This window comes from Pagrus pagrus (assembly GCF_965226575.1).
Source record: "Pagrus pagrus genome assembly, chromosome: 6".
Taxonomy (NCBI): Eukaryota; Metazoa; Chordata; class Actinopteri; order Spariformes; family Sparidae; genus Pagrus; species Pagrus pagrus.
In genome coordinates, this window is record NC_140190.1 from 13125276 (window position 1) to 13143281 (window position 18006).

General features: G+C 42.1%; 1 protein-coding gene across 1 annotated transcript; it reads left to right on the forward strand.

Moving 5' to 3' along the window:
- The first annotated feature begins 1266 nt into the window (after positions 1-1266).
- Positions 1267-16837, forward strand: rorca (RAR-related orphan receptor C a). Its single transcript, XM_084355950.1, has 10 exons — positions 1267-1650; positions 8298-8383; positions 8532-8673; positions 8828-9268; positions 9363-9484; positions 10636-10768; positions 11731-11838; positions 11966-12076; positions 13286-13398; positions 13493-16837. The coding sequence occupies exons 1-10, from the start codon at positions 1644-1646 to the stop codon at positions 13652-13654; spliced, it is 1425 nt and encodes a 474-aa protein (XP_084212076.1). The 5' UTR covers positions 1267-1643; the 3' UTR covers positions 13655-16837.
- The last annotated feature ends 1169 nt before the right edge of the window (positions 16838-18006 follow it).

The following is an 18006-nucleotide window of genomic DNA, read 5'->3' on the forward strand; positions in this document are numbered from 1 at the left end:
ACCATGCAGTTTTTTAGATTTTTAAACGCATGCTCTCGTCTATCTGAGCATGGTGGACATTCATTTCAGCAGTAATAGAATGTAACTAAGTATATTTACTCAAGTACTGTCCTTAAGTACAATTTTTGTAATCACAGTAACACATTTTTAAATTATTTTATTTTATTAGATAAAAAAGAAACACTGATTCTGACAATCGCAGAAATGCTGAATATCTGATACAATAGGCTGATAATCAGATGACCCAAAGTTAAATGTTAATATATGTATAATTTTACTTTTACTTGCTAAAGTTTAATACTTAAGTACATTTTGTTTCTATGTAAATGTGCATTTAATATCTGCCACTGTAAGACACTCTGTATAGGTGACTGTCACTTTAAACAACATTATATTTTAACATGATGTCTGTACTTTTACTCAAGTGTGACCTTTGGGTACTTTTTACAACACTGCACTTCATTATGTAACAATTTTTTTTTTTTTTTAAAGCTGGAATTTTCTGTAGTTTTGACTATTTCCCTTAAATATCGTCGATTATATGAAACATAATGTTTAGATCTGGACTTTTCTGCCAAAGTTGACATAACACACACTTTACATATGTTATATAACTTGTATCAGATATTCTGTCAATGCTAATTGTAAACTGTGATTTTGCTGTTCTGTTCTGTACATGGATCTCTCCTCTGTGGCTCCTCCTGAGGTTTCTTCCATCTTTTTTATTTTATTTTGTATTTTTTTAAAGTTTTTTTTTCTTAATATGGCAAGTTTTTCCTCACTTGAATCGACAGTAAGGTCACTGTGCGGGTTGTAAAGCCCACTGAGGCAATGTGATTGTGATTTTTGGGCTCTATGAATGAAATTGATTTGATTTGATAACTGACAGAAAATGAAACAAAGCTTATTTGAACTTTGAGCTCCTCTCTTAAAGCCTACTGTACGTGCTAAAGTCTAAAGTCTGTCAGTAATTCACAGCCCACATATCGAGGCTTGTGATTTATTCCATAACCTATAAACAACCACCGCTCCTTTTCATTGGGGCTCAGTGGGGAGTGAGAATAAAACTCCGCTGCTGACCATTAAAAAGGGAAAACGATGTGGCGGGAATTAAAACTGTGCACTTGTTATCAAACAGTTCCCACGCCGGCTCACTGTCGCTCGGGACTGACATACTGCCACACTTTCCCACGCACGCGAGCGCTTCCTTGAAGCGCGCTGAGGGTGGCGCGCGCACGTCAGCTCACGGGGCACGAGGCGGGCGGACCGCGGGGTGAGGATCATGTGTAGTCCACGCGCCGAAACTAGGTTACAGCAGCAGAGAGCAGGACAGAGCCGAGAGGAGTCGCGCTGCCGCAGCTGAGTTATTACTTCAGAGGTGTTTTACCACAACGGCACGTCTGAGCCTGCGCAGAGTCCACCGAGAGCCACCACGTCTGATACGCGCTCCTATTTATGTTTAAGGTCGGCGCTTCTGGAGAAAAAAAAGGTAGAATATCCATATGAGGATTTGGTGTTGTGTCAGTTTTCAGCTGCTCCGCTTTGGAGCGAATAAGTGCGCGTCCCTCCCAGTGCTGTTCCTTGACTTCGTTTCCACCTGGAGTTGTACGACTTGAAGAGTTGGCTACACTTTCACCGCCGACATGAGAGGTGAGTTGTTGTTTTTTTTTTGTTTGTTTGTTTTTTTAATGTTTCTGTCTTTGTGCAAATCATCACATTTGTTTGACTCGCCTGGTATTTGCAAATGACTCCTGTGAGTGTGATAAGGCACCGCTTTGAGAGCTAAGTCCGAAGTGCGTAGGCTGCAGGCGCGCACTGGAATAAACACCAGATTGCATAACGAAGAGAAATAAATTAAAAAAAAACTCTTTCTCGATTTATTTAGAGTCTGTGTAAATATTTAACATGTCACCTGGTTGATATTGAAAGTTTATTACGCGTTTAGGCTTTATGTGCGCATGTTGCGGTGTTTTAAAGTGGGATATTTTTTATTTTCAGTCCGTCTGCAAATATGTTTCAATACGAAAATGTCCTAGAATAGTGTGTTTGTGTTGGACTGTGACGTTTGTTTTGTGCATTTCTTTAGTTTTCCTTGTGTTTGAGCTGGGTTACTTTGCTTCACCGGCAAGCGACTCCGGTTATGTAAGAGAGAGAAGGGAGGGAGGGAGGGAGCGGAGTGATTCAGAGGCTGTCAACCCGCACGAAAATCTGTTGTCAGGGTTTGTTCATGGTGAATAAGTAGTCCCCTTTTCCTTGGATTTCTCTTATCTTCCAACCTGCTGTGATTTATTTCACTTTGGTATCACTTTTATATGATGAATGCATGAGTTTGACAGATTTGCTGTTGGCACTTTTTTTTCTTCTTTTTTTTAGTTTTTCTTCACCGTGCATGGTGTTTTAATGTGCCTGATGTTTTAACTCTGTTTTTACCAGTTAGTTCATGAGCCAGCGTGTTTTTGTTTTCAGCCTCAGCAGTATGGCGGCCAGTGAGAGGGGGTGTCAGAGAGAGAGAGGGAGAGGAGGTGCTCCATTGACCTAGTTCTGTCATTGAGGATTACAGCAAGTGTGTGCGTGTGTGTGTGCGTGAGGGTGGAGGAGCATGGTTTGTCGTCACCACTGATGAGACAACGTTGATAATTTAAATCAGTTGTGAGGGCAGAGCGCTCCTCTTTGCAGATATGAGCCGAGCCTGATATGAATGCACCCTGCAAGATGCACGCTTTTTTTTTTTTTTTCCTTTTAGAAGATTTTATTCATGAGATGTGAGAAGAAGTATCAGCTCTTGTGTATTTTAGCAGTTGGAATTGATGATTGGCTTTGTGGCGCTGTGAGGTCAAAGTCATGCACCGCTGTGACAAGCAGGATATGGGCACAGCAAGCCCACATGTAACCACGAAGCACAGCAGGGTTCAGTTAAGCTCAGTTTCCTCTGTCAGCTAAGGTTACTTACATCAACCAGAGTGTGTTTCAGTCCAGTCCAGCACGGCTTGTCAATCTGACTTTGAAAACTGCCACATTATTCGCCAAATCATCCCCAGGCTTCGATTAAAATTAATAAAAGGAGCGTATGGATTTAATTGTCTGAGCCCGGTGATTGATTGCAATCAACAGTGCAGTCGGACTTGTTTGTCCGGAGTTATTCTTGTAAACTCTTCTTTTCCCCACAAACAGGTTAGGCAGGTAAGATAAACAAACATCTTTAAAGCAGTGTTAGATTTAGTGCCTCAGTGCAGCTCAGTAGGCCCAGGATCAGAGGTAGCGCAGCAGCAAAGAGGAGAGGCCCCCTCTTTGCTCCCCAAGGCCACTGCTGTGCTGAGCTCAGCCCCAGAGCCACTATCTGTTGAGTGTGCAGCCTTGGGCAAGTTCACAGTGAGCTACAGTATGTGTCAAGGTGCCCTTTCTCTCTGACAACTGCACGCTAAGATTCCTCTCGCCTCATCTGAAGCTTTAACTCTCTTGACTACTGGGCATGCAGCTCTTTCTGCAGCACACACTTGTACACAATGATTACATAAGAATAATATTTTTATGTCCTTTAAGTCGATAGCCCGTATCTATCCCCCAAGAACGCTCAAGGATAAGTGACATCCAAACAAATAAAGAGATTTTAATTCTCGCTGCAGCACAGTCCTAAATTTGTTCCTGCGGTTCGGAGCAGCATGCTAAATTACACGCTGTGCACTGAATTCCTCAGTCTGGAGGCCCACTTGGGTTCGGGCTGCGCAAACAGCACGATCAAGTGAATGTACTTTATCTCCTCTGATCAATGGCGGGGGATTACAGAGGCACAGAGGGTGAAGCCTGGTGTCTTGGCAGGTGGGGCTTTGTTGTTCGGCATGTGGATGTTTATTGTAGGAAAAGTGGGGAAAAGGTGCAAGTATGAAAAAAGTGAAATCTTATTCATCAGAAGATTGTTTGCAAGGAATCTGTCAAGTCATCCAGTTTGAATTTCTGGTGGGATAAAAAAAAAAAATAACCAAAGGGAAATACAAAAAGTCAAAAGGGTTTCAGTTTCTTCACCTGGTGAGGGTGTGTGCACAGATGGAAATTCTCTTCCTCAACACTGTCGGGAAAGTTTTACTGCTGATTACATTGTGCCGACGGTGTCACAGAAAGATAAAAGGAAATATTTCCCGTCACAAGGACGGAGAGATCATCTCACAAATGAATTAGAAAACATATGTAGAGACGTGTGTCTCTCATTTGCCTCTCTGTACATAATGTACACCATGACGTTGCTGGAAATGTCCCACTTTTGTCTCAGTATTTCTTATAATACACATTTTTATAAAACACTGTTTCTGTTAGAACACTTTATTATAGCGACAGTAAAGTGCACCAGGTGTGCGCTCATACCTCTCATGGTGCTATCACGGCATCTGCTGAGTAATTACTCAAACCTGCCGTGCATTTTGAAAGAGCTTGGGGTGAGTGCTAGGCCATACTGTACTATTTGCCTCCTGTAGGTAGGTCAGTGAGGAGAGAAAGCTGTCATTACTGGGAAGAAGACACGTGGTAGTTTGACGCCCTGCAGATAGAGAGAATGGCAGACAGAGGACATTAAAATAACTGCCAACTTTGACCGTGCAAAGCTGCTCTGTTGGTAATCTAACTTTACAGTATGTTGCACAATACGTAACATATGCCTTTCCTTCCATTGGGGCCCGGGAGCCCCTCAGAATGTAGGTTAAGTATACAGTATGTCAGGTAAATGTAAAGTGCAAGGTAAATAGGACCTTGGACTCTGTTTGATTAGCTGGGATGAGAGGGCAAAGTCTCCCCTGCACAGGTTTACTGCACTGATTAAGAAAAGTGCTGATCGACGGAGACACATCGACACAGACACAGAAATGACTAGAAATCAGCACAATTGGCAGTTTCGTAATGTTTTTTAAGTTTCTCTGCAACGAGGTTCTAAAAATATAATACAAATTATGACTGAATTAATTTTTCAGTGCTCTGATTTACAATTTTTAGGTACTTGTTCTCTCCTTGAGCTTTCTAGTTGCTTTGGAGATTTAGTCTATCAATACAAAGTATGATCAAGAAATAAGTATTACTTGATTGAGATTAACTTTATTGATCCTCGAGGGTTAATTTACAAGCTAGCCTGCAGATAAAATGTGTATAAAGGTAGTAAGTCTATCTTTAACAGCTTCACCATTGAAGTGACGAACACATTCAGGCATCAGTGAGTCTAATTTAATAATGTACATCAGGGCTCCAGGGTGCCAATATTTTTGTCGCACATGCACGACTAGTATAAGATCTACTATACTTCAGTACAAGATCTCAGGTATTCATCTAACCTGGTCAAGTTACATAATTCAAAAATATTCAGCTATGACTACAGTCTGTATACAATAAAGAGATGATTGTGTTATTAGTAGCAGTGAAACACACAGAACTTTCTATCGGTGTTGCACAGAAATGTTCTAAGTAAACTGATGGGAATAAAGAAACTGTTGTTCAGGCCTGAGCTGGGGTGCAACATACCAGAAAATGAATGTTCTCAGAGTAGACTGTTTCATGTGTCTGAGACGGCCCCGTTAGCGCACTGTAACTGACATTGAACGTGGTTTTACTTCTGTGCCGTGTTGTGATTTATGCAACATTTATTTGCCATTAGATCAGAGCGGCAGAAGGAATCTCTGGGCAGCCAACTGCGCCGGAGTAAAAATAGATTTATGGTCAAGCTCAAACACAGCTGAAATTTCACTCAAATACTTGACATGCTGCAACAAGTTGAGAGCTACTATTAGCTACGTGTGTTCCCCCTGCTGCAGCTTACTGTACTGATGTTTTTGGAAGGATTTCCAGATGTTGCGCAAGTTGTAAAAACCTCCACTGTGGCGGATTCAACCGGTCATCCATCTTTTAGTCATTAAACCTCGCATTGTTTAACCTCCAAAACAAAAAGAAGAAGGCCTCCGCCCTCTTTTAACTTACGTCAGATTTGATTCAACCTTAAAACCTGCAAATAATCAGGATGTGTCCCTTGCGAGGCTGCCTACCGCCACAGGCACCGCCCCCTTCACTGAATGGGAAACTGTGTCAGTGGAGCAGCTCCTGCTCCCCGAGCCTGACGGTGCCGCTCAGCTGACAGGCAGGTGAGGCGGCGAGTCCCAGAGAAAGCCGCCCACTCCGCAGCCAATAGGACGGGGGAGGGAGGATCGTCACACCGTTGCCAAAGCAACCACCTTTGAATGAGTGTGTTCGTGGAATGCGGCCAGACAGCAGTTATATAACAGGCTGAAGGGTGGGGTGAGGCTCTGGAGGGGGAGCGATAGAGGGAGCAGTTGATTTTTTTTCCATTGGCCTTTATTTATTTATATCTCTCAGATGTGTCAGCCAACAGGGATTCTACCCAACCAGAAACACTGAAATATGTCACCTACACTGCACATACAGCCTTTGTTTAAGGAAATGTCGTGATTTTCAGGCTAATGTCAGTCACTTACCTCTTTTGCTTTGCCTCAGCGTGTGACGCATTTCTGTCCCCACACACAGTGACTCATGTGATTGGTCCGTTTGTGAGTAGTTTATAAGATAGCCTTTAGAGGACAGCAATTTTCTGAAGAGATGTGTTGGCTGGTCGGAGCCGCTGCCGCTGCTGCTGCTACTGTTGCTGCTGCTACTCTTGCTGCGATTTCCAGGTTACCTAATAACCTGTGTGACCCAGCAAAAGTGGTTTAGCGATTGTTTGGCACACCCTGCAGCCAGAGCCAAATCAAATCTCGCACACAGTCTTCACAGTAAACAGTGTTGTAGTTGTTTTGTGGGTTACAATTGTAGGCCTCGGAGGGTTCGGCCGCACAGCAGTAAGCCTTTTGTTAACCCGCTAACAATTTGTTCATCTTTGGAGATGGAAAAACGGAGTGAGAGAGAGAGAGAGAGCGAGAATGAGAGCGAGAGAGAGAGAGGGAGCTGTGAAACTTTATAACCCCGGGCCTCAGCTAATGCAATTGACCTGCTATTCTGGGCTTGAGGAGGCCCAGCTACTTAGATAAACAACATAATGAAAAGAACAGGCTGTTCCTGGGTAAGAAGGCTCAGGCGTCCACATCAACACAAGGTGTATAATGTATAGCCACCTACAGTAGTTTGCTTCGTCAATCATGACACTTCTCTTGTTTCTTCACACTCCTGTCGCACTTTTACATGGTCATCATTATTAAGTAAAACTTGTAGCTTTTGACTATTATGTAATTTCTTGTGAGTCTGCCTGCACTGAGAAATTTCACATGCGAGGTGGTGGCTGTAAATGGATACCAGCTATATGTTGTCTAATATGTGCCAATATGAAAAGCTTGCGTTCATTTTAATTTTTTTAAATCCTAGTGAAGTTTATTGTTTCAGTGCACTGATGTCATTTTAGACACTAGTCTTTTGCTCAAGTTATATTTTTCACAAGTGATTGCTAACCACGTCGGAGGGATCTGTGCATTGTATTAGCTTGTTTGAGTAAGAAGTCAGGGTGTTGTAAAGTAAATACTCATTATTTATAGGCTGTCCACTTCATTTGATTTGACTGAGGTCTTTTATTGACAGTATCTGCAATCAGTGTGATAGGCCTCAAAAGTCAATGTTGAATGTTCCTGTGACTTGCCTCCATTTCACAATGCTGCTGGATGGTGGCCAAATACGTGTTTACATTGCTGGGTTGGGCTCTCTGTACATTCAACCGATTAAAAATGTTTTAACTGACAATCAGTGATAGGCACAAATACATCAAAAAGTATGGTGTTAATTTCAATTGTTAAGGCAGCTGACTATCAATGAATTAAAACTGCTTGAAATTTGCATCCCCACCATATATGTTTATCTATATAGCAATTGCATAACAACTGAAATCTCCTCACATGTGTGTGTGTATCATCGAAGGGCTGCAAAAATTATCTTTATTCCTTATATCAATTAATTGTTTTTTGATTTTCTCCATTAATCAATTAATTGTCCTTCGTTTAAAATGTCAGAGAATAAAGAAAAATGCTCGTCAAGTGACATCTTTGAATTAAACAGTCCACAACTCAAAAATAATCACAGACTTAAAACAGAGAAAAGCTTCAAATTCTTACACTGGAGAGACAAGTTTTCTATGGACCACCTATTTATTGATTAATTGATTAATTGGCTATCATCGTTTTGTCAGATGCAAGAAATACACATTGTTGTGTCTGATATTATGCAATGATGGCAATTAGTATTTCATAATGCTTTCCCTGTGTTTTGAGGTGCCTGATTAAAAGTGTTTTGCTATTTTACTGAATTTTTTCACCCCTTTCCTCTTTCAACAGCTCAAATAGAGGTGATTCCCTGTAAAATCTGCGGGGACAAATCATCAGGGATCCACTATGGTGTCATCACCTGTGAAGGCTGCAAGGTGAGCTATAACCTCTTCCTCATCAGTAGTTGGTTGCAGTTATTAATAGGTAAAAACTGATCTAACAGAACTTTAAGGTGTTCTTGTTATAAGGCATTTAGATGCTCACTGACTCACTTTGTGCTTGTGTTTGTGTCTTTGTTTGTAGGGTTTCTTCCGACGCAGCCAGCAGAACAATGCTATGTACTCCTGCTCCCGACAGAGGAACTGTCTCATTGACCGGACCAACCGTAACCGCTGTCAGCACTGCAGGCTGCAGAAGTGTCTCGCTCTGGGTATGAGCCGTGATGGTGAGTTCAGCTCCTCGATCTATATTTAATTACCTCAAGAGTTTCCACCTCCCACTCTTTGCTTATCACATTGAATGCGTCATGTAATCCTTGTTCCACCCGGACCATACCTTCCTGAATGTTTAATCATCGTCTTTACATCCTCCTGTCGCAGCGGTCAAGTTTGGTCGAATGTCCAAAAAGCAGCGCGACAGCCTGTACGCAGAAGTCCAGAAGCACCAGCAGTCCCAGGAGTGTGCGGGGCTCGGTGCCCGCGAGGAGAACGGCGACATGGCCAACCACGGCTGCAACTACAGAAGAGGCTCCAACGCTGGGCTCAGCGATCTGGATGACATCACCACACTGCCAGAGGGTCTGCTTTTCGACCTGCCGCTGACCCCAGAGGATGGGGGTGGAGACTACTGTAACCTGGACATGCTGGGCGGCAGTGCAGGCAGCAGCTCATCCTCTCAGAGTTCACCAGAACAGACCAACTTGGACTTTGTAGACGGCAACCACAACATCAAGCACGAGTACCAGCTGTTGCACGACTCTGGTCTCTTCTCACATGCTATCCTCAACCCGCTGCCCGAGGGCTGCTCCCTGCTTGACATCGGTCAGTATAAATCCTTTAACACCAAGCTACTGTATCGTGGCTAAATGCCCTAAAAACAACACGGATCTCATCTGCCATCTTTCCCTCTTTTCAGAGCGTATAATTCAGAGTGTGGTGAAGTCCCACATCGAGACGAGCCAGTACAGCACAGAGGAGCTGAAGAGAATGGCGTGGACCGTGTATAACCCAGAAGAGACACGCTCATACCAGATCAAGGTATATATGACACAAGCATTTATCTAATGTAGTTTATCTAATGTAGTACAAGGACTTTAAACTGGTTATGAAGTAGTCACAGCTTGATACTGATGCCTCTGTAAGACGAGACCATCAGCGAGACGCCTGGCTACTTCTTTTTAATTATTCTTAATGCCTGCCACTGCGTCCAATCCCTGCAAAATCAGATGAAAAGATATACAGCCCGTCGGAAGAGCCTTACAGTGTTTTATTTTGCCAGGCAGAGCTTTGCAGCCAGGGCATTGACCCGTTGACATTATGCAAGACAATGACTGTCAGCTAATCTGACTTCCTGACACCAAAGGCAAAGACAATCGGCCATCATCTGAATTCCTCAGGAAGGATCAGCAAAGGGAGAACCGAAGAACAAAACAAATTCTAAAGGTTCTGAAATCAGGGGCAAAAACACAAGTCAATCTTGGTCGCTCATTCAACAGATAAGGAGAAGTGTAGTATTTAAAAGGATTAAAAACAAATCCTGATTTGGCCCTCTTCCTCCTAGACAGGCATGTAAAATGTGGAATGGGGAACTCTATCTGTTAGCTGTTGTCTTCCGTGAAACAGAGGTGTACGAAGGGCACTAAAACAAGGCTTTCTTTGTTTCACCATCCTGAAAAAAAAGATGTTTTTAACCGAGGAAAAAAAAGCCCGAATAAGTTGTATCTTGTTTTCTCTCACTTCCAAAACAAATGCACGCGCTAGCCAGATTAAGATCTTTAGGACTTGAGGTGGTTCGAATCACAGGGGCCGCCAGAATCAACAAGTGTTTTTTTATATTACTATATCTTATCTGATCACGCCCTCTTGTACGAGGTTTACAGAGGAGTGTTTTCAGTTTGCAGCCTTGCACAAAAATCAACAGTGAAGAAGTTTCCCCAAAACAAACACAAGCGCTCCCTTCTTATCGCTGTAGTCCAGCCATACGGTGTACATCCAAACATTTTTTTATCGCACATTTGCTACAAGAGAAGCAGCAAATATTATCAAACACTGGGTCAGGACGTCTTTTAGCGGTAATCACATCAGTCCTGGATGTCTAAATCAGAGTCAGCAGAGAACAATGCAACTTTTATGACGCCCTCCGGTTGCTGCAGTTCTAATAAAAGCCTCCCTGTGTTTTTCTCTTTCAGTCAGCTGAGGTGATGTGGCAACAATGTGCCATTCACATCACCAACGCAATCCAGTACGTGGTGGAGTTTGCCAAGCGCATCACTGGCTTCATGGACCTCTGTCAGAACGATCAGATTATCCTCCTCAAAGCAGGTCAGTATACACACACACGCACGCTCAGCCTGTAGTCTGAAATCTACACATATAACAGTCAGGAGCCTCCAACAAGGCAGCCAGCCTGCTGCGCGTATGTTTATGACTCTGCAGACGTGTAGCCGTGACAAAGATAGCTGCTGTCAAATGAACGGTATATAAGCCTCAAGTGGGAGCTGACTTCACAGAGTTAAAAAAAATCACATGGGAGCAGTGTGACTTGAAAGGTGCATGGTTGCTCTGCTTCTGAAGAATGGCTGGCCTTGTTTTCATCACGCTGGTCGTCATACAGTAAAGTGCCTCAGCTTGGAAGTCACAGAGGCCTCAGTGTGATCTATTTCTTCATGTACTGAAGGGTTGAAAGAGATGGATGGCTTCCAGTGAGATGCAAAACAATAAATCAGTCAAAACAAGAGATTAATAGCTTTCAGTGGCAGCCAAGTTATTTTCTTTCGTTTTCTCAGATGGCATTAAAGTGCAGACTTACGACAGCTGTGTATTATCTGCTAAACCTGGTCAGCGCCTGAAGGGTGGAGAAAGATAACAAACAACAGATAACAAATCCACAGCACCACATCATCAACTGTGACACAATCACTTACAACAACCAAGATGCAAACGTGTTCTATGTCATGTGTGATCCAAAGACTAAATGACAATGTGCATTGTCTGCCTTGATTACATTAATCACACCCTTAGTTGCGCTGGTGACTGTTTCTCCTTTCATTGATATTTTCCACATCATTAATGCTATATGACCATTATCTCATCATTATCTCTGCCGGCCTAAGCCTGGAGGGAGTTAAATGTTCGGTCATGTGTAGACACGTGTGTCGCAGCTAATCTCACATACGACTGGACCCGTCTTTTTTGTGCACATTTATGACCGAGCTCCATATCATAATTTATGTTTGTATATGCTTCTAAGCTTTTTTCTCTGTGTTTTGTGCATTTGTCCACAGGCTGCATGGATGTCCTTCTGATCCGTATGTGTCGGGCCTATAATCCCATCAATAACACATTGCTCTTCAATGGAAAGTTTGCCAGCGCTCAGCTCTTCAAAGCTCTCGGTAAGTCAATACACGAGCTCGATGAAACGAGGAACAGAGGATTTGTTCTGTTTCATCTTTGTCAAGTTATCACCGTCGGTTGTTCTGCTTTTGCTGATAACTTTGTTTTCCTCCTCCTTCACTCCAGGCTGCGACGACCTTGTGAATGCAGTGTTTGACTTGGCTAAGAGCCTGAGCCGTATACAGATGTCTGAGGAGGAGATGGCTCTCTTCAGCGCTGCTGTGCTGCTCTCGCCAGGTGAGATCACATTTCTTAAACTAAATGAGACAGACTTGTATGTACCAGCTCACTGTAGTATTTACACCCATACTGAATTCGTGAAATAAACCCGTAGAGGCTGTTGTACAGTATTTCCCACATCGAACCCCATGACCCTACAAGTCAAGGAGAAGAAATGTGTTTGCTGATACTGTCACAGACTTTAATGCACTTCAGATACACCTATAATCAGTGGAGAATTATAACTTACATCTGCAATGCTGCACCCATGGCAGCAGTACTGGCGCTGACAGGATTTTGGCTTAACTCCAGTGTGAAAGTCCCTCATTTCAGTTTTCAGTTCATTATACTAGAGTCTGAAAATCAGCTTACAGAAAAACAAAAAACTTGTCACTGCAAAGGCATTTGGCAGCCTACTGTTCAATCTTGGATGATAATGAGTCGTAAAAAACTGCGACAAGAACAGGTTTGAAAATGGTCCCTGCTGACAACTGCATTATGATGCAATGTTAATAAAAGTTTGATCTGTTCTTTTACTGTTGAAACAACAAAGCGAAACAACAACAAGCTAGCAAACTTCACAATGGAAATGGCGAGATCTGATGATAGATTGCGCAGTAAGGCAGGCCTGCGTGGCTCTTTTGCATGAATTTAGCCATTTTAATGCCAAGGAATGCAAACTGTTCCAACAAAACAAGCTCCGCCCCAGACAATCTTGATTGGTTTGAAGAAATACAAACAAGCCAGAACAATTTGCCCTTCTATACCAGAATACTGATGGGTACAGCCAGACCTTCCTCTGGCACTTATCTCAGACAAGTTGCATGTCTCTACAAACTCATCTTTTATTATGTCGTGAAGCGAGCGGCTGCCTTAATCAGTCTGATAAGTTACAACATGCTTTAAAAAAAGGTCAGCAGTTGTAAAATATACAACAAAACACTAGTGCCCTCTATGGTAGATACAACATGATGAAGTGCCCTCTTGGATGCTCCTCCAGTTGGAGAAATAGTGGTGAAGTGCCCTCTCTTAACTATAAATATATCACGCCCCCCGGCATACATGCGGTGCCCTTTTTATTTTATTCACCCCTGCCCCTCAAACATCCTGACTCCGCCACTGCAACAAAACACATGTAATGCTCAGTGCGTTTTGTATTATTCACACACACATTGTATGTAGCAGGCAACAGTAATGACAACACCTTGTCACTGTTGTCTCCCTCAGACCGACTCTGGCTGACAGATGTTCAGAAGGTACAGAAGCTGCAAGAGAAAGTGTACGTGGCTCTGCAGCGCTGCCTACAAAAAGAGGGAGCATCAGAAGAGAAGCTGGCAAAGGTACGAATCCTGCTGCATCACTCGAAAAACGGATGTTTAATTGATGCTCATTTCCTCTTTTAACTCGTTCTGCTATTCTGTATCTCCCCTCTAGATGGTGTCCAAGCTTCCCATAATGAAGTCCATCTGCAACCTTCACATCGACAAACTGGAGTTTTTCCGCCTGGTTCACCCTGAGACAGCGTACACCTTTCCACCGCTGTACAGGGAGGTTTTTGGCAGTGAAATCACCTTCCCAGACTCCACAGAGGGCTAACACCGCTTAGCGAAACAGCGTGATTCAAATAGAGACACTGGGGTGTAGGGAGGGGGAGATATAAAAATGTGGCAACCAGCTGAGGCAAAACCAACCAGCAGCTCAATGACAATCCTGCACGCTACACTTTAGGACACACTCCTCTCACCTCCCGCCCTGCAAGCTAGTCCGCTCAGCTTCACCGTAACACTACAGGAACTGCTGCTGGGTACTCAGTGCATGTTACCTCTTTTTTTACGGAGAAATTATTAAAGAGTAGCCTACGTAATTTTTATTCTCAAAAATATTTTTCTATGACGAGACCTTAAATCTCTCATTGTGTCGAATTCCTCTCAAGTGTAAATCTGACTTTCACCGTTCTCACAGTTCCTGTAAGCTATCGTTGAATGTACCCCTCTTTCCCTTAACCGCTCAGCACAGCCCTAGGCTTGATGTAGAATGTACATACTTAAAGATCCTCAGCCACTTTGTGGAGATTTGCAGTAATGATGCCTGTTTCAGTTCTCAGTTTAGCAACAGTTTCATTCAATTTTTTTCTTGGTAGCGCCCACATTTTGCAGTTTTGTGATGTATGAACAAACTGTTTAAAGGGACCATGATCAAACTCACAATCAGACAGGGTTTTTCTTTTTCTATGTTTTTTTTTTTTTACCGTGTGAATTTTGGGCAACAGTGTACGCCACCATTCACCTGCAAACTCTTGCACACAGAGCACAAAACATAGCACTTATCCTGATCTTTGTAGGTATTTTTACTAGCACACTCTCAGACACTGATGTAAGTGAGCTCTTTGATTTTTTTATTTTTTTTATTTTTTATTTTTATGCAATCAGTGACCTCAGTCCTAATACCTTTTCCCCTTTTTTGGAAATGCCACTTAGAGAGCGAGATTGAGAGAATCACAGCGGTATTGTGAAAGTATTTTTTTCTCATATAACACCTTTATATAACCATTTAAGATAAGAGCAGTCATCCTGAGCGAGCAGCAGGGTAATGTTGTACTTGTGCTCAGGTCTCTCAAACACACTGCCTGCTGGGGGGTTCTGGGATGGAAAGATTGTTGTTGCTGAAAAGAAAATCCAGTTGACCATTAGCACTTGTTAGAATCCAAAATGAACTCTTGGAACAAGATTTTACGGGTTCGCACTCAGACTGCCATCTGTGAAACTGATGTTAAACCAGTCAGAAATGCTAGATACGCCCCCTCCGCGCTGTAGATAAGCTGCGTGAACAAGGTGCTGGGCGGCCGACCACTGCGGGGGCTTGTGCTCTCACGGAGGAGCATCTGGACATGCCCACCCCTCCGCAGAAGAGTGCCATCGCCCCCAAAACATCCAGCAGCATCTCAACCAACAGGTTCAAAAATGACTTTTGGAGTAAACGATGTGGAAATGTGACGGTGACTACATGCTCGGATGAGGGGCAAAGACTAGAGAGGGGGCAGGTGGGTGATGGTCTTATTTAAGCTCCTTAGAGACACAAGTTTGAGGGGATTTACTGTCTGCGCCAACTTTCACTGCTTTGGGGTCAGACGGCCTGCGCTGTCGCTTGCAGCCAGCCAAGGTGTTCTGATTGGACAGTTCAATCCCAAGTTCCTCTTTCCCCCACTCCCTTACTACCTCACCCTCTTCAAACACTACATGGCACAGCAAAGGGTTGACAGAGCCATCAGCTACCCCCCTGAGTTAGTATTTCTGCGTTCATGCCAGAGAGCTTTTTTAAAAAATTTAAAATTTTGAAGGCCAGTTTTGACTAAAACTGTCATAACAATGTGTTTTTTGCTCTTAAAACTGGACAGAAAACAAACTAAAATGCTGGATCTGCTTATACCAAATATGTGTTTTCTGTCATTTGAGAGCCGGTAATGCCTTTGGGTCCAGGAAGCCGTATTTAGATACAGATCTCTGTGAAGAAAGGTCTCTGGAAAAACACCCGGGTGTGTCCGGATGAAACCTTTTTCTTCAGGGGGACGGATTCGATTTCTGTAGAGAAGCTACTAGAAACAAGTTAATCAAAGAAAACTGTAAGACAATCACATGATATACTGTTGGAGCTCTATTTAATATGTCAGCCAGGTTTTCCTTGCACTGCTGGAATAGTGCTGTCAGCCATACGTTATTTTATCTCACATAGTATGAAGTGGTGTTACCCTTTTGAGGGGACGTACAACAGTGGCATAGTGGGACTGTGCAATAATGTCTTTCCCATTGTTCTCAGTATGTTGGGCCTTTGTTGCCATCTATTACATTTGAATATTTCATAAGCACTCCAGCACAGTAAACCTCGCAGCACTAGTTTCACTTAGATTGTAATTAACCAAATATACAGCCAACCACAACACAGGTCAGCAATCAGCTGCCGTGGCCAGATGACACTTAGAGATTGTAACAAAGTGCAATACTTTGTGCGGCGAGTCCTCGAATGATAGACGTGCTGATTTCAGAAGAAGAGTCAGTGTACTTTCTGCAGGCCTGAACGCTGTCCGGGGGGCAGCGCTGAAGAGCTGCACTTACATTTCTGTTTAGAGTTACTCAGGGAGATAGCTGGGCTCTCTGTCCTACAGTGTCTGCAGTTAGTCTAGCTAAGCAAGACACCTTGCACCGACATAGAAGACCTTAAAACCTTGATCACTGTGTACAGTATACATGTTCTTCTTGTGAATGTTTGATTTCAGAAGTATCAAAGATTTTACCCCCGTCTAATATCATTATTGCAAGACTTTTTTCAGTTTGAGTCATAGATGAATTAGGATGTGAAAAAAAAGTAAATATAATAAAAAAAAAAGATATATATATATATAAAAGATCGATTATAATCTCTGAATCTTGTGTTGGTTTTGTTGTGATCTTTTGTTTCTTAATTTTTATCCTTACATGTACTGTTTTATTTTATTTTTTTCTCATCAGTTTAGTGTCCTTTTTGTCTTGGAGAGATGTAATTCTATTTTTTTAAAAAGCGTTTTTAAAGATGTCTCCCTAAAAAGTTTCTCTTTTGTCATGATCCTTCTGTTTTATGATATGTTCACTCTATTTTAAGATTATTATTATTAAATCAATATAGATTTTAATAAGAAATAATTTATGATATGTTATGGATATAAAGCCCGAGAGGTTTTATCACAGTGTTATTGCACAATGGTGATACAATATGTGGATTTAAGAATGTAATAAAAGTCTTTTTACAATTAAATGAAAACTTTGTTGTGGTTTTATCTTATATTGTTTAAACAGATTGCACTTGCAGTACATTTATCCCAGTTTCATTAAACACAGAGTTTAGTTCACCTTTATCACTGCTTTTTCTGCTTTGGTCAGATGATACAGCCAGACAATATATTTAATAGATATATATCTTAATTTGCTATTCAAGGGCATTTTCACACCTAAAAGATGTTTAATGACTAGTATAAGTTATTTACATTAGTACAGTTACTGTGCTTTGTTTCAAAATAACCCCTGTTAGCTGCCTCAGGTGCCATTCACATAAAGGATTTTATAACATGTGCTTTACATCACCATGCTGACATTACACTGTTAGATAATACAGTATATGTGCTATAATTACAGCTGTCCTATATCTATATTTGTCACACTGTCACGCTGTCTATTCAGCATGTGAGTTTTAGTTATTCTAGTCCATATACATTAACGCAGGGGTAAAGAATATCCTGCACTAGGGACATGTAGTGCATTATCACCACCATATTGTAGACAGCAGCTGTTCAGAGATGTATGTTTGGTTGAGTTCAGATGCCTCCATAAAGCACTTAGATACATTTTCAATTAAAATAACAGGGAATGAAAACTCCATATCATCATTAAAAAACAAAAACACATAGTAGTTAAGTCACCATTAACAAACCTGGCAACCTGAGAGGAGTAACTTAGCCTACTTTGATATCCACTACGACATTTCGGGCCATGAAATTGAAAGATTTTGTTACATAATCAGAAATGTAATCAAGTAATCGTTAACCATAACTACAATCTAACTACACACATATACACATATAAGCTTTATTTTGGAGCTTTTGGAGGATCCACTTCTGAAACGTCTGAAGTTTTCACAAAGAAGAAGAATCCAGAGTAACCAGCAGGTCAAGAAATGTCGCTGATGAGATTTTCTAATGTTTTGAGCACCGCAAATGAAATTCAATCCTTCGTTACACTGGGACTGTGGCAGGAATTTCAGAGATGTTCGCTTCAAAGCCTTGTCCCATAAATCTAGACTATCTAGAATCTAGATGGTTAGATACGGTTAAGGCAAAGTGGGAAAAGATGGGAGCGTTTGATGTTTCCAAGTCACGGCTGAAATGCCAACCAGATAAGGAGGGACACTGTCATGAGGCCCCA

Coding starts and splice junctions, on each gene's coding strand:
- rorca (XM_084355950.1), top strand. Junction 12,077..13,285: donor TGCTGTGCTGCTCTCGCCAG/GTGAGATCACAT, acceptor TGTCTCCCTCAG/ACCGACTCTGGCTGACAGAT. Junction 13,399..13,492: donor CAGAAGAGAAGCTGGCAAAG/GTACGAATCCTG, acceptor TCTCCCCTCTAG/ATGGTGTCCAAGCTTCCCAT.